The sequence below is a fragment of the Talpa occidentalis genome, unplaced genomic scaffold, assembly GCF_014898055.3.
Source record: "Talpa occidentalis isolate TD23 unplaced genomic scaffold, MPIMG_talOcc4v2.1 talOcc4.4, whole genome shotgun sequence".
In the NCBI taxonomy this organism is placed as follows: domain Eukaryota; kingdom Metazoa; phylum Chordata; class Mammalia; order Eulipotyphla; family Talpidae; genus Talpa; species Talpa occidentalis.
The window spans coordinates 2,052,497-2,068,601 of NW_023604295.1; the positions used below are offsets into that span (position 1 = coordinate 2,052,497).

Below are 16,105 nucleotides of genomic sequence, written 5' to 3' on the forward strand. Positions count from 1 at the left end.
GATGGAGAAGACAAAGCACCCCCTCCTGTGAAAGCACTTTGCCCACAAAGTGGGCATTCATTTCCCACCACAGACTTGACAAGGTTTGGACAACCTCGTGCTCAGTGGCATCTTTCAGGCCAGGACCATCTTCCAGCATTTTCCAGTGTGTTACCAGGTAAAAATGACACCCTCGAAGGGCTGCTACTTCCTTTCCTGTTCAAAGCAAGCCTCCTTGAGGGTTTGCCAAGCTGAGTATCAATTTATATAACCCGAGAAGGCGGGGCCCGTAACAGGGTTTTGACTCAAAGTCCAATTTTCAGCAGCGAGGCGTGCCAGGAAAATGCCCACATTCAACTGTCTGCTTCGTTCTTGTTGCTAAGTATGTTTTTGTAATTTAAGTAATTCCATTAAAATGTCACATCCAATGACATCTGAGATGAAAAGGTAGAGAAATTTGATGCGAAATATAGAGCATTATAGCAAACTTCATTCCAATACAGTTGCTTGAAATCTAACTTGCTATTACCATGTATTCTGGGAACGGTGCCTGCTAATCTGCTGCCACAGGAACAGCCCCGGCTCAGACACCTAACCCGAGAGAATGAAGCAGAACACGCCTGCATGAGGAAGTAAGGAGCAAAACAAACTGGGTCATACCTGCAATTCTCGCTTTCATTTCAGGGGCTCTGCTGTCTCACAGGAGGGGAGGCACAGGCTGGGGTCCGGTCTTCACAGCTGTGCAAAGTGGCTCGTGGACAGAGCCGATGGAAAGGCAGCTGCACAGCGTGTTCAACTTCCAGATATTTCTAACTCTGGGATTTTGAAACGATGACCTCTCTACGAGCTGGAACCAGAAACGACAATGGGCGCCTGACAGAGACCCTCCCACCACCCCACCCCGGCGAGCGGCGGCATCGCCACGGGGCACTGTCTCTGGAAGAACACGGGGGATTCGTGTCATCCTAAGGTGCAATCCAAACCCTCCGGAGGACCCCATGCCACGTGTCCCATGACAGCTCGTCAGCGCCGTCACGCACACCTTAGTGTGGACGGGCCCGGGGGCAGAGGGCAGGGCGGATGGCCAAGCACGCGCGCCACCCAAATGGAACACAGGTAACACTCCACCCAGGAGACCTACCCGGTGGGCCTCCCCCTAACGAGGGGGGTCTTGTTACACACCCAGCCCACCACGAGCAAAGCGACACCCAACATGGCGCGCAGCAGGACGGGAGGGAGCTGGCTTTCAAGCCTCCCTGCAATCAGGTTCAGCAAGGCTGACTCCGCCAGGCTCAAGGCGTCTGCTTTTCTCTGGCAAAGGCCGCACAGCAAGGACAGCGCGTGGGGACTTCTCCAAATGAAGAGCCACTGCCCACCCGAGTCATCGCCAGAGATGAGCAAAGGAAGTCGTGTGTGCGTCCGTCGTGCAGAGGATCTGCCTGAGCCGCCCCCGACCACTGTGCTTGGCCCGGGGTGTTGTGCCAGTGGAAGCACAGGGGCTCCAGGTGTGGAGGAGATCAGAAGCTCCCGAGGCCTCTGCCTGCCTTTAACCCCTTCCTGCGTGGGCTCTGAGCCGCTTCCCCAGCCCCCAACAGGGTATCAGCAACCTGCCTGCAGAGAACATTTCGGAAAAGAAACAAAGTAATGAAGTAAAATTTGCTTTTCTCCTTAAAACAGTGTTTATTGATTTCCAGTAAGAATCAGGGCAGTGACCGTCCCCGGGGGTGCGGGGCGCGGCTTCTCCGGCCCAGGTGCCCTTCAGCACATGTCACGTCTCACCTGCTGGAGGCTGGACCCTTCAGGTGCGGGCCCCGCGGGAGCCAGGGCCTGCACCCCACGGGCACGGAGCCGGCGTGGCGTCTCCACGAGGTAGCGTCGTACACGATGCCCGCCCTGCTGAGGACGCGTCGGGCGCGCTCCGGGGCGGTGGACGAGGCTTGCTGGCTCCGGAGAGGCTGCGAAGGCCGCCCGGCGATGAGCTCCACCCAGTGGACTCGGCCACCAGGGGCCCGAGCGGTGTCTGGCCCAGAACAGGGCCGGTGGTCACGGCATCAGCCCCGGCGGCTGCTCCTGCCGTCATGTCTCGAAACTTCTTGGACCGCTCTGACCCAGGGTGAGGTCAGTACAAAATATCCTTACACGCGATTAATACAAAAAGCTTCCCATGAAGGAACTAAGCAGAATCACAAGCTCTAAACACTCATTTCTCCAGAGACGCAAGGAGAGGGCTGGGTTGGCCGGGGCCCCTGTTTTGGTGCCAAGCCTGGAGAGTGAGGCCAAACCAGCTACATACAGCCCGAAGCCCATTCACTCTGTTTTTGTTGAGAATGAGGTTCTTTTTATTGTCATTTTTCTTGGACGTAGGGAAAAAGAAGAAGTTTTAAATCAAGAATCAAAATACAGTGAATCTGGAAGGCAGCCGGGAGCAGAACGGAGGCGTGAGACGAGCGGACCCAGGTGGGAGCCTCGCCTCATAACCCCGCCTGCTGCTCGTGACACTGAGCCGGCTCCACGGCTGAGTTCACGGTCGCCCACGCCCAGGCGCAGCTCTTCACTTCCAGCGATGCCGGACGAGAGAGGACTCATCATTGACAACCTCGGGGTCCCGGGGGAGGTGCCGGCACCGCGACGGAAGCAGCAGCAGGATGATTAAGACCAGGAGGATGACCCCGCACACGCTCATCAGCGCGTAGGAGATGATCCACAGCACGGGCCCGTGCAGAGGCAGGGTGGGCACGCAGTTGCTGGCCAGGTCCTCTGTTGAAAAGGGCCCGGAAATTTCCGACACGGGAGCACCTGCAATTTCTGAGACAGAAGAGGGGATCCACAGCTGTGAAATGAGCACTGCCCAAGGGACACCACGCTTGGCGCTATTGAGCCAAGGCCACATGGGTGCTCAGGGTCCAACATCCAGGCACCCGAGCACACAGCTCCCCCGCAGTCCTGGGGCAGCACACCCTGAGAGGGCCTGGCCCCTGCGGCTAGGATGGCAGCAGGTGAACGGGCGTGGAAGGTGCGTATGGAGAGAGATATGCAGAGGGCACTTGGGGAAGCACTGGGGGCGGGCAGAGGGCTGGCGATACGGCACTACGCAGGCGTAGGGGAGGCCGTGCCTCCGGGGAGAGGAGGAGGAGGAAGCAGCAGGACAGCAGCCACCTCTGTACCAGGAAGCACGGCCTGCAGCGGGGTGTGCCCTGGCCGAGTCCACCCGAGGTCCTGCTCTACGGGGGTCTGCAAGGGACAGGGCCTCCGCTCCTCCTGCTTGCCCAGCCCCCGGCAGGTTACAAGCCTCCCTGGGGCAGCTTGGCCAGGGAACCCCGCACTGCCCTGCACAGGCCCCAGGCCGCAGCTACACTGTACAGGGGCCCAGAATCAAGACTGCCAAGTGGGCACAGCATCGAACTTGTATGTGCTAGAGACAGAGGAATGGCTGGAACCACTGGGAGACTTGGCAGCAGACTCCTGGATAAGGCTCTGTGGGGGAGGAATTCGAGAAGGTCTCTTAAAACAGAGTTGGGGGCCTCCCTGGTGGCGCAAGGGGTTAAGCACAGCACTATAAAGCTGTCTGCAGCCTCTGCAGCCTGAGTTCGATGCCCGGCTGGCCTGGGAGATACCCACAGGGTGCAGCAGACCTCTCCTGTCTCCCTGCTGCTCCCCTCAGCAGTGTATCTCAGTAAAGCTGTCTGTTCTGCTCCCCACTCTGTCTCTGGTGAGTCCTCTCACCCCCCACACCTCTGGCCTGCACCCAGTTCTTGTATGCATGAATAAATAAATCTCTAAAAAAAAAAACAGACTTGGGGGTTTCATGTATTTCCACTAGATTTATCTGTCCTTTCAGAAATAAAGGATTTGTTCAGCATCTTAAGTTTTCCAAGGAAAGCAGAACAGGCCTCAGTATCCATATGGACTGGCAGAAATGAATCGGCACCAGGAAAACGGCTCGCTCAGCAACCAACTTTTCTGTAACGGCAGCCTCCAGACCCTCAGGCCGGCCAGATAAGAGCCTTTCTTTTTTAGGGAAAGAAGAGCCTCCCCGCTGCACATGTGGGCTCTGTTGAGGAGGCTCATGGCCTTCTCCAAGACTGCTAGGAGGGGAGGCCAGCAGAGGAGCCTGCTGCTGAGAACAGGGGGTGCAGTGCCCGGAGGAGCAGGGGCCTCTGAGTCAGCTAACTAAGCAGGGGCCTCTGAGTCAGCTAACTACCCACTAGGGCCCCACGGCCCTGCGTCTCCTCTGTGGTCACTTCCCACTGGAGCACCAGCTTCTACATTCACTCCGTGTCCTCTGCAGTCACTGTTAAGCTCTGACACAGACTGGGCACTTGGGACAAAGGTCCCGAGCCCTCAAGCCTTAAGTGATGATTATCTGGGCATTTGTCCATTCCTGGCGCAGAGCATGAACATGCAAGTATTTAACCAGCACTTACATAATGGAAATTTATGGCCATAGTGCGTACTTAGGGCAGGACATTTGAAAATGTCAATAAAAACACCCATAAATTCATTTCTCAGAAAGCCAATATTTATACTTGAGAATATCATCTGTGAGGTCATGGCCCATCGATTTTTTTAAACAGAGATGAGATCAGGTGGTCCAAGTTGATTTGTATCACTTACAAAAAGTCATCAAAATCTTTTCCTATCAGGGCCTCCCCGGTGGCGCAGTGGGTTGAGCGCAGTGCCGTGAAGCTGTCTGCAGCCTCTGCAGCGCCAGTTCGATTCCCGGCCAGGCCAGAGAGATTCCCCCATCGCGTGGCAGACCTCTCCTGCCTCGCCCGCTGCTCCTCTCAGCAGTGTCTTTGGTCCATCTGCCTGTTCTGTTCCCTGTTCTGTCTCTGGTGAATCCTCTCACCCTCCCGCACATCTGGCCTGTACCCCAGCTCTGTATAAATAAAAATAAATCTTAAAAAAAATAAATCTTTAAAAAATCTTTTCCTATCATTTAATTTTCATCCATGTTATTTTTATGATGTCGCAAAAATCTGTATCGGAGGGTCACACCGGGTCACCAGCCCCTTGTTGACCACAGATGTAAGCAGCAGTATTTCCTCTGTTATGACTGTGGGCCCGGGAAACACTGTGCCCCCAAGTCTTTGCTGATGGTCTCCTTTCTTCAGACTGAGCTACTACAATTAAATCTTGGGTCAAGAGGAGCTCACTTTTAAGCATCAGGTTATACTCTGAGAAAGTGACCACAGAAAGACGAAGGCAAGAGCAGGCTCACCCAGAGGATCTGGGAACCCCCACTTTCCATGCCTCCCCAGCTGGGTGATGGTGGTCCTCACGCCGGGATGCCCTGGTGAGTGGTGGGAGGAACCATTTTAAAAGGACACTGACTGGCTATTTACACGTCTATGTAATGTCTACCTTTTCCTCGCTGATGTGTAAGAATCCTTTATATGATCAAAACTGATGTTGTAAATGTCTTTCCACCGGGGCTCATTTGTCTTCTTAAAAATGTACTTTATAAATAGAGGTGCTTTCAGGGGTCAAATCTGAGAATAAAACATACTTAGTACAAAGACAACAATCTCCAACTACAACAAAGCGTAAGGAAGTTAAATATCACTTGAGGGCCGACTGCGTCCCGACAAGATGGAGTAAGGAGGACCAGACGCAACCTTCAACCCGGAGCGACTGAATAAAGGACAGATGTGTGGAAAAGAGGCTCTGAAGACACGGGGCCTGGGGTGAGGACAGAGTCAGCGCTGATGTCCGGGCAACAGCTGCCCTGTCTGGCTGACTGGAAAAAGCCCCGGGTTGTGGCTCACCAGGGTGCCAGGCAGACGCCAGCGGTTCCCCTGTGCTGGGGAGGCAGAGGCAGATGCGGGCAGCACCACCGTCAGGGGCCACAGCAGAGCCCGGAGGGGAGAGCACCGGGAGGGACCCGCATCTGCAGAGCCCGCCCCTGCAGTGAAAGCGGCACTTAGGGGGTGGACGGAGCGGCACCTGGAGCTCCCGGGGCCAGGGCAGGGCCTAGGCCAATTGCCTCCTGTTTACTGTTCCCCAAAGTGAGAAAGAACAAACCCAATCCACGGGGAATTGTGTCGGCAAAGCCACACTGATGAAGAAACGGGAGGCGTGGGCAGACTGCACAGTGCAGGACACTGCTGAGCGAGCAAGATCCTGGCCTTTTTATTCTTAGAATAATCACAGAACACCAGTGACGGGGGCAGGGGATGAGGAGAAAAAGGCGGGTGAAACTGAAAACGTGCTTATGTCATCCAGAGCTTCGGGGGGACATGAGTCTACTGACCAGATAATTCTTATCTGCTTGACGACCAAGTGCTGGCCTAGAAACCAGACCCCAGACCTCTGGCTGTGGTTCCGATCTTATCAACAAAGCGTTTCACTGATCAGCTTCTGGGGTCCCTTGTTATACCTCAGTCAAGGCCCCCCAGGCGTTTCCGGTCACTCCTCGTGATGCCCGCCCTTCCCGGGGTGACCCAGCTTCTGCTCTTGATCTCTTGATCGATTTGAAGAGCGCCTTGCAGGGTTGGGCTCCCATGACTGACTGACCGGGCAGTTCTGACCTTGCACAGGAACGCAGACCCGCAGGGGACACACGTGGTGGCCGAGCAGTCCGCATAGGATTAGCAGACCACGCGGGGCATCCCTCTGAGTGCTCAGGGTCTTTCCTCTATGACAGGCAAGACGAGCCTGGCCTGGCCAAGCACAGACAAACCCGCTCTGGCTCATCCAATGAAGCTCCAAAGCAAGACAGCAAAGAGTCAAACTCCAAGTAACGTAACTGCAACCCAAAATTTCAAAAATGTTTGTAGGAATATAGAAGTATCCAGCACCCAATAAGGGGATACTCACAATGTCTGGCACCTAAGAAAAAAAATGAGCAAGATTGCAAAGAAACAGGAAAACACACTTCATCATGGGGGGGGGGGATCAAGCCATTGAAATTTAGCAAGAAATGCCACAGATGATAGAACTATTTGGCTCCTAAGGCAGGTATTGTAACTGTGTGCCATTTAGGACACGAGAGGAGAGTTTAGGCATGTCGGGCGCACTCTGGAGGAGACCCGAATGCAGCTTGCGGAGAAACACCTGCACATGTGGGATGAGGAAAAGCACACCCCACGCTGGCAGCAGGAGATACACTGCAGGGAAGTCCAGTGCGCTCGAGAGTGCAGTAAAGGAAGCTATGCCAAAAATACAGAGGGCAAAATAATGGACAAAACAAGACAAAATAAGAAAAGGACATGCATTATCCACAGGACACGAACAGGGAATCAGAGGACCTGAGTGAGAAGAGGGGAGAGAGGCAGAAAAACTATTGAAGAAATAACAAAAAAAATCCAAATTTGATGGAAACTCTAAAACAGGTGTCTCAAAGAGCCCCTAGGCCAAGAATCATGAAGTGACCACTTTGGTGAATTTCTAAAAATCAATGACAAAGAGAATAAGAAGAGTGAGAGAAAAGAAATGCAGAATGGAACAAAGAAAGGGATTCTAGGAGCTCTCACATGAGAAATACAGCAACCGGAGAGCGGATCAAATCGACAACTTTAAAGGACCGGCCAACTTAGAATTCCATGGCAATCAAAAATATCCTTCAAAAATGTAGATAACACGAGGATGTTTCAGACACACACAGGCTGAAATATTTCGTCAGTGTGTGTGCAGGCACAAGGGATCATCATCCAGCATCAAAAAAAAAAAAAAAAAAAAAAAAGAAGTCTTGCCTCATGGACGAGGCTGGAGGATTAAGCCAGACACAGAAGGGCAAAAACTGCGAAAATCTCACTTGTATGCAGAATCTAAGACTCAAATTCACAGAAGCAGAGCAGAGAATGGTGGTTGCCAGAGGCAACCTGGCAGCCTGGAAAGGAGACATTGGTCAAGGCTTCCAGAGTTTCAGCTGCACGGTTGAATTAAGTTCCAGAGAGCAAATGTACAGCGTGGTGACTACAGTTAAGCCTACTGCACTGTATCCTTGCAATTTGCTGAGCATTTATCTTAAGTGTTTTTAACACCATACATATACACACAAACAACACCACGAAAGAAAGAAAATGGTAGCTCTGCGAGGTGATGGCTAGGTCCTTATGCTTCATGGCGGTGATCATTTTACGATGCGTGTGTATATCAAAACCTCAAGTTGGATGCCTTGAGACATATAATTGTAGACCTCAATGTGGTCGAAAACTGAAGAAACCATCACAGCAGAGCTGTACACTCAACAGACTAAAGGAAGAAACACTTTGAGCAGAGAAACCTGGATCTAGATCTAGGGATAACAAAACCAGAAATGGCAATTATAAATTCTTCATTTTTAATTTAAAATATTTAGAAAGATAATTGACTAAGGCAAAAGCGGCCGTGTACGGGGGGTTTATCCTGTGCCTAAGGAACATGCATGGCAACAGCAGCAGCAGGGGCACAGAAGAGGACAGAAATGCAAGTTTACTGCTGTGGGTCCTTGTACTAAGTCAAGTGGTAGACTGATTAATTAAAGATGTGTAACAAACCCCAGGGCAGACACTAAAATGACCCAACAAGACTCAGAGATAATGAATTAGGCGAGGAGATAAAAATAAAACTATTCCATTCAAAAGAAGTCAGAAGAAAAAGTGGGGTGAAAGTGAGGCAAAGGAACAGGGAACAAGACTGTGGACTTAAGCACGAGCTTTCAACTAAACATTGCGGACGCGGGGCAGCCAGCGTGTTCTGTAAAGGACCAGGCAGGAAGCGAGTCAGATGTTTTGGTTCACATGTGATTTCAGGCACATGTTCTTTTTCAGATTTTTTTCAACAAACTTAAAAAAATGTACAAACCATTTGTGGGCTTAGCTTGTGGGCTAATGTTTAACAGTCTCTGACCTAAACACCCTAGTCAAAATGCAGAGATTGTCAAGGGACCATAAATCTAGGAGTCTTTGTATTTTTATTTGGTGACTTGTGGGTATAATGGGAGTTAAGTACATGAGTCTTCAAAAAAAAAAAAAAAGATGATCAAATCATATAAAAAGCAAGATTCAAGTATATGCTGTATACAAGGAATATACTTTATATGCAAATACCCCAAAATGTTAAAAGTCAAAGCATAGGGAAAGATCTGCCAGGCAATGCTAATCACAAGAAACCCAGAGCGAGGATGTTAATATCAGACAGATGAGACTGAGAGCAAAGATGACTACGAAGAATAAAGATGGTAATTCCATAATGATGACACGGACAAGCCATGGGAGGATATAACAATACTAAACCTTTATGCACCGAATAACAGAACTGCAGGATACGTGGAACCAGAATGATGAAACTGCAAGCAGAAATAGACAAATCCACAAATATAGTCAGACATTTCAAAATACCTTTCTGAGTGACAGAGCAAGTAAAGAGAAAACAAAGTTATAGATTACGACCAACAACTTGACCTAATTCACAATCAAGGAAAACTCCACCAGCAGAGCAGACTATACATCGTTTTCAAGGGCACATGGAATAGTTACCAAAAAGACGATCTTCTAGGCCATAAAGAAAGTTTCAATAAACCTAAAATAATTTCCGCGCATGCTCTATTCTCTGTCCTGTCCTGCCTCTCCTTGGCCAGCAGGAAGGCTTGGGAGGCGGGAGTTGATAAGGGAGTGGTCAGGCTGCCTCGGGACTCCACCACCAGGACCAGAAAAACCAGCCCATTCCCGAAAGGCAGACACCAGCCAGGACATGTTTCTGTGCCAAAGGCCAGCGACAGAGAACAGATATTCCAGTAGATAACTGGTGCAAACTGGCGCCCCAAGTTAGAAAGCCAGCGAAAAGAGTATAAAGGAGAGCCCCAAAATCCTTCTTTCTGCACAGACCTCTCCCGTCTTGCCCTTGCTACATTGCAGGGTATTTTAATCAAATCTGCCTTTTCTGTTCTCATTTCCACTCTGTCTCTGATGAATTCCTCCACCCTGCACCTCTGGCCTCACCTCAATATTTCTCCCCTGTACATGTCCACGGCAGAATCAACAGAAGTGAACAACAGAAAGATATTGCCGGACAACCCCTGTGGTTTTGGAAACCTCTATGAGAAAGCACAGGAGGAAATCTTCATGCCCTTGGGTTAGGCAAAAACTTTCTCCACAACTACAACAAAAAGCACAATGTATTGAAAAAATGGTAAATTTTATTTCATTAAAATTAGGAACTTCTCCACTTTGAAAGACAACATTAAGAGATTGAAAAGACAGGGAAAATATTTGCAGGTCACATATCTGACAAAGGATTTATATTCTGATTACAGAGTAGTCTAAAAACTCAATACAAAAATGGGTGAGAAAATTTGAAAAGACTCTTCACCAAAGATGTGTGAACGGCGAACAAGCACATGGGAGATGCTGGAGATCATTAGGGAGTTAACGCCACCAGAGGGGCCCCACTCAACGCCTACTCAGATTTAAAAGACTGACCCTCCGGTGGCGGGTGGCAGGGGCAGGTGAGGGCTGCACTGCTGCAGGTGGGGACACAAAATGGTGAAACCCACCTTTGAGGGTTTAGCAGAGTCGTAGGAAGTGAAACCATCTCGGTCACACGACCCAGCCAGCCCACTCCCTGGCGTTCACCCAAGAGAAATAAAAATGTACGTCTGAGGACTTTTACGCTCACGTTTCTAGCAGCTTTACTTAAGACAGTCAAAACACCTGAAACCCCCCCCGAGGCTGAGCAGGTGACGGGAGCGAGCTGACGCTGGTGACCCGCATTGCGGAGCATCGCTCAGCAATAAGATGAGACCAGTGGCCGAGACGGAGCTGCGACGGATCACCCTCACAACAATTACGTTGAACGAGGTCGAGGAAACGCTCGATACACCGTCTGCAGTTCCACTGACAGGAAAGTGTAGAAAGTGAAAACTGATCTACAGAAGGCAGGTCAGTGGCTTCCTAGGGTGTGGGGTGGAGCAAAAGCTGGGCAGCAGATCAAGAAAGTCCATGAAAACTGGGGCTTGGGGGGCCTGGTCACCTCGTCCTTGACAGCACTTTCTAGGGGGCGTGCCTGTGTGAAAACGTGTCACGGGGGGGGGGAAGGCCCTGAGGCCCTGGGCCCCAGCAAGCCCTGGGGGTGGGTCCAAAGGGGGATCCCCACCGTATCACGTAGAAATGAGAATGAAAGGTTCTTGCCAACTTTTAAATATGTAGCTGAGCCTAGAAACGAGGGGCAGGGCTGGGGGGGGGGGTGTCCCGCCACGGCTGCTGTGTCACACGTGTCCCTTTCAAGATCAGGTGATAAAAACTCAGTGGCTTCTGTCTGGGGTGCTCTGTGGGGCCGGCGCCCACCTTCCCCCTCCCTTCCCGCCCTCCTCTCCACCCCAAACCCTCACCCCCATCACCAGCTGGGGCGGCCCACGTCCTGGGGCCTGTGGCAACGGGAGGCCACGTGGTGGGACACGGAGCTGTCGATGACAGCCACGCGAGCCTGAGCTCGGAGTCCGGTCTCTAGGGGACGGCGGCCTCTTGACCCCAGAACGAACCCGGCCAGTGAAGCCTCGCCTGCCTTCCTGAACACCCCCCCCACTGTGCTGACTTTGGGGTGTGTTGCCACAAGCAGCAGATAGATAAGCGTGCGGTAATGACGTCCGAACACGCGGGTCTCGGATAAAGGCTTCTCCGGGGAAGGGGCCTGTTTCGTACTATGACACATTCCTGCAAACACGGGACACGGCGCGAGCATTTGTGCAGTCTGGTGTTCCAAGTGGGCACAGAGGCCGCAATTACCCGCAATTTACAACAACATTTCCTTTGTTATTTAAAACATGCTACAAATTAAAAATAAGCCTTTTAAAATAGAAGATGGCGGGGCAGCGCTCCCCCTCCAAGGCTCCAAGACCCCGAGCTAATTGCAGCCGGAGGAAAGTCATTACCTTAATAGCTAAACAATTGGCGCCCAAGAGGAGCCGTCTGTGAACGTTCCGCTGTGGGTGAAATCAGATGTTTAAGCACCAAACCTCGGACACATTCAAAACACAGAAACTTAACCAAGAGCCCCCGACAAAGACTCCGTGGTGACGAGCGGGAGAGGGAGCCGCCGTCTGATGCTGCCTGTGGAGCTATTTCCAGCAGCGATGCTCTGGACACGCGTGATCACGCCCTCCCAGCGTTAACTAAGGTGGACATTATGTGGTTGTTGCCATAGTAGCTGCTGCTTTAATGGTATTTAACAAGAGAACAGAAATCCTGGGGAAAATTGCTTCAGTTTAGCTCTCTAGGTTACAAGAAGCGAAACTGTGAGCCGAGCGGGGCCCCGAGAAGGTGCCCCTCCCCGCGCCCACGGGGCTGGAAGTGCATGTTCTCAAGTGTCCGGCGGCTGCCCTGCCCACTAGGATGGGGGCAGGAGGCTTTGCGTATCTCTGAGAAGAGCCTGCAGGACCTGTGGTGGGTGCGGGCTGGGAGCCTCCATCTGTGACCAGACCAGCACCCCTCTCCCTGCTGCTCCCCTGGCCCGGGCTGCCACGCGGCTTCTCGGGAGTGATGGCTGCAGAAGCCGGCCTGGGCGTCGCTTCCCTGCTTTATTGACAGGGCTGCCATTTTAAAGCCACGATCTAGATGGTAAGAAAAGTAACTGAGATCTCTCAGGCAGTGTGCCCGCGCACCCTCGTCTCCTCAGGCAGTGTGCCCGCGCACCCTCGTCTCCTCAGGCAGTGTGCCCGCGCACCCTCGTCTCCTCAGGCAGTGTGCCCGCGCACCCTCGTCTCCTCCTAACCCTTTGGCTGGGCCTGGGCGTCAAGGGCCGTGAGGGTCCCGTCGGAGCAAGGCCACCAGCAGGCGCATCTGAGGTTCAGGATCCTTTCATCTTTCTTTCCTTCACTCACTCACACCCTGGGTGGCACCTCGACCCCCTTTCTGTTCCGGGTCCTCCTGAGACCCTTGGCCTGGCTCACATTTGCTTAGTCCTCGCCCTCAGCAGGGACCGCACAGCTGAGGGATTCACTCTGTCGCTGACCCCCAGTCCTCTCCCTAGAATGTTTTCAGCCCACAGCCCTCGGAAGCTGCAGCTCTCCCGGCCCTTCCCTGCCGGCTCCTCAGCCATCCCCACACACGCCCCTTCCAGATCTGCCTTCTCCTTGCCGGCTCGGGAGGCCTGCCTGCAGTGCCCAGCGCTGCCCTCGCCCCCCCTGCAAGCAAACTCTTAGATCTGAAGCCGCGCTCCAGCTCAGGGATGCCCGTCCGTGCGCGGCCTCCCCCCCTGGCCAACGCCCTCACGCCGGGCCTGCAGAGAAAGGCTGCCGTCAGCCCACCGCCCAGAAACGGCCTCCTGGATGGCTGCTTTAGGCCTCAAGAAATAGGATCACAGTAGCGAACAGTTGAGAAATCAACAAGCACAGTTGATCCGTGGGCTTTGCTCTGACTGTCAAAACACCGAACCTCCGGCTCCGGGCCCTGGTCAGCTTTGCTGGTTTAAGCTTAATGAGCGAGGCCTGCGCGAGGGACGACGGTGGGCAGCTGCTCCCCGCCCCGCACGGCACTGAAGGCCTCACACCCGGGGTGACCTCGCCTGTTCCTCTCAGGGACCCAGCGCAGGCCCACGGGGAGCAGCCGAGCCAAGTGGTGCCGCGGCGGCCAGCTCCCGCCAAGCGCCTGCCGGGCTCACTCGCCACGCAGCGGCCCCCGTGCCCCCCGGAGCCTGGCTTACCTGCACAGGGGCTGGCCGCGAAGCCCACCCTCTTCCGCGCTCTGTCGAAGACCACGTAGAAGCCCTCCATCACCGTGGCGCCGATCACCAGCGCGTTGGCCGAGGGCGAGATGCCGAAGCGGTAGCACTCGTAGCTCAGGCTGGCCACCGTCACGGGCTGGATGTAGAGCTGGGCAGGACGAGGGGCACGCAACGGGGGAAAGCATCAGGGGCGCGGCAGGGCCAGGCCGTCACCGGGGCGTGGAGGCCTCCTGGGCGAGGCGGGGGCTCCAGGGAAAACGGGGAGGAGGCCCCGGCCTGGCCTCTCCCCACCCCCGCCCCGGAGGTCACGCAGGGGTCCCAAGGGGCACCGCACACAGGCCCGCCCTCACGGGGGCTGCCCGTCCCCAGCCCGCGGTTATGTACAGGCTCAGCGCCACAGCGCCGGGCAGGGGCCGTGCCGAGCCCCCGACTCCCGCCTCCGGCTCGCAGAGGGGCTTCTCCAGGCTCTGCAGCTCCAGCCCCATCGAGGGGCCGCGGGTCCCCACATGCACGGATGGATGGCCATGGGGCCGAAGGCGGTAGCATCGCTGGCTTCTTTCTTCCAAAATGATTCCTCCTCCCGGTCTCCAGTCCCACCCCTTTATTCCACTCCCCGAGTCACAACAGAGTCGCCCGGTCACGCTCCCCCAGGTGCTGTGGCCCCACGGTGCCCCCGCCAGGGCAGGGGGATGATCATGCTTCTTGACTCATGCTTCTTCGAGGAAGAAGCAGATGTGGGTGCTGGAGGAGAGCAAGGGCGGCAGGGTAAACCGCACCCTGGAGAGAGACGCGCCAGGAGCAGACTGGAAACCGCCGAGCGGCTTAGGGGAGGCACAAAGGGCCATTCTGCCAGGGGAGCTGCACAAAGGGGGGTTGTCTGAGCCAGTCCTGAGGGCGGGAGACCGTGGATTCGCAGACGAGTGGGGGAGAGGGAGCCTGAGGGGGCAAAGGTCAGGAGATGGGGGGCAAGCGTGATGTGACCCACGCGGGCAGGGTCGAGGGCGGGCGGGAAAGAGGCCAGAGACCCAGAAAGGGCCCAGCCAGGCCGTCATCAAAAGCCACGCCAGCAAGTGGCCATTGGTGGCGCAACGTGGGGGCGCGGCTGAGCGCTGCGGCGTCGGGGGATTCATCTGCGATAATTTCACAGGAAGCGAGCGGGTCTTGGAGTGCGTGGAGACGCGCGTCAGCGCCGGGGAGTCAACGGTGCCTCCCTCCATCCAGGCGCCAGGTCGGGGGCCAGACCACCCGTGGTCACCCCGGACCCAGCCAAGACCCCTGACCAGACCGGGGGCCAGCTCAGGGGCCGGGCCACCTGCCCAGACTGCAGGCGGCAGCACTCGCTCGGCGCCGGCCACAGCCCTGGGCGTGCGCTGGGAGAGTTGGGGTGACGGCCAGACGCCCGTCATGCCTCGTGCTGGAGGGCTTGGCTCAAGGGTTCCCCGTCACATGGACAAGCACGGGCCCGGCCCATACCTGAGGCAGGATGGTGATGCGGAAGGACCTGCTGGAGTTCTCGTCTCGCAGGTAGATGGAGATCTTAGGGAAGTAGGACCACGGGGTTTCAGAATTCGTCCAGCATGCCAGCTGGGACCCCATCCAGAAACCATCCGAGAATTCTGGAATCTGGACAAAATAAGACCAGGGGAGAAACGATCACTAGTCTGGTGCGTCAACAGGAAGCAGCTCCTGGCGCTGGTCGCCTCGCCAGATGCCCACAGGGATAAACAAGGCCTAATGTGACGGCACAGCGGAGACACCAGGCCTCTGGCAGCATCGCCACGAAGACGAGGTACAAGCATCCAGGCGACCCGGGCAGGTGGCGCCCGCGTCGTGTCGGGGACCGAGGGCTCTGCTGCTGTAATCACCTGCGTCCTCTGGCCACATCATCCCCCACACCTGACAGAGGGAAACCACAGCACAGAGAGGGCAAGTAACTTGCCGAAGGCCACCCGGCAGGGGCCAACGCCTCTGGAGAAGGGAGAACCGGTGCCCAGTGGTTGCTTGCTCTCGGGCTTCAGCTCTCCTCCAGTCCCCCGAGGCCAGCTAGTTTCCTCCTGGTGCAGCGCATGGGGGCGCTTTCAGCTCTTCCGAACATCCCCTCCTCTGCCCTGTCCCCGCGCAGATGCCGCCTCATCCGGGAAGCTCGCCCCGACTCCCCAGGCGATGCTGGCAGCCACTGCGCCTCCCTCGTCCTTGGCCTCTGTCCTTGCAGCAGCTGTGATTTTACATTTAGGGGTGAGACTGATTAACGTCTGGCTTTCTGGAGGGTCCCCTAAAGACAGATCTGCCGCTGCGTCTCCCTTGTAGTCTGAACACCCGGCCTGCAGGGGACTGGGGAGCTGCCTGTGGGGAAAGTTAAGGTCCAAGAGCACAGGACATCCATCTGGGCCTCTCATCAGGGAGCGGCTGGGCAGTGCCACCTGCGCATGCCCATGAGCGCTGGCTCCGGAGGGTAATTGCAATTAGAGGAGCATGTGGTGGGGGG

General features: G+C 54.8%; 1 protein-coding gene across 2 annotated transcripts in view; it reads right to left on the bottom strand.

Annotated features, from left to right (window-relative positions):
• Window positions 1–1,644: 1,644 nt before the first annotated feature.
• The window catches only part of BACE2 (beta-secretase 2), a 53,874-nt gene continuing 39,413 nt past the window's right edge, over window positions 1,645–16,105 (bottom strand). For both annotated transcript variants that reach the window (XM_054700261.1, XM_037524926.1), the window contains exons 7-9: window positions 15,094–15,243; window positions 13,600–13,768; window positions 1,645–2,784 (exon numbers count right to left, since the gene is read on the bottom strand). In XM_054700261.1, the coding sequence (XP_054556236.1) occupies window positions 2,531–2,784; window positions 13,600–13,768; window positions 15,094–15,243 (573 nt within the window). In that variant the 3' untranslated portion in view covers window positions 1,645–2,530. The remainder of the gene's footprint in view (window positions 2,785–13,599; window positions 13,769–15,093; window positions 15,244–16,105) is intronic.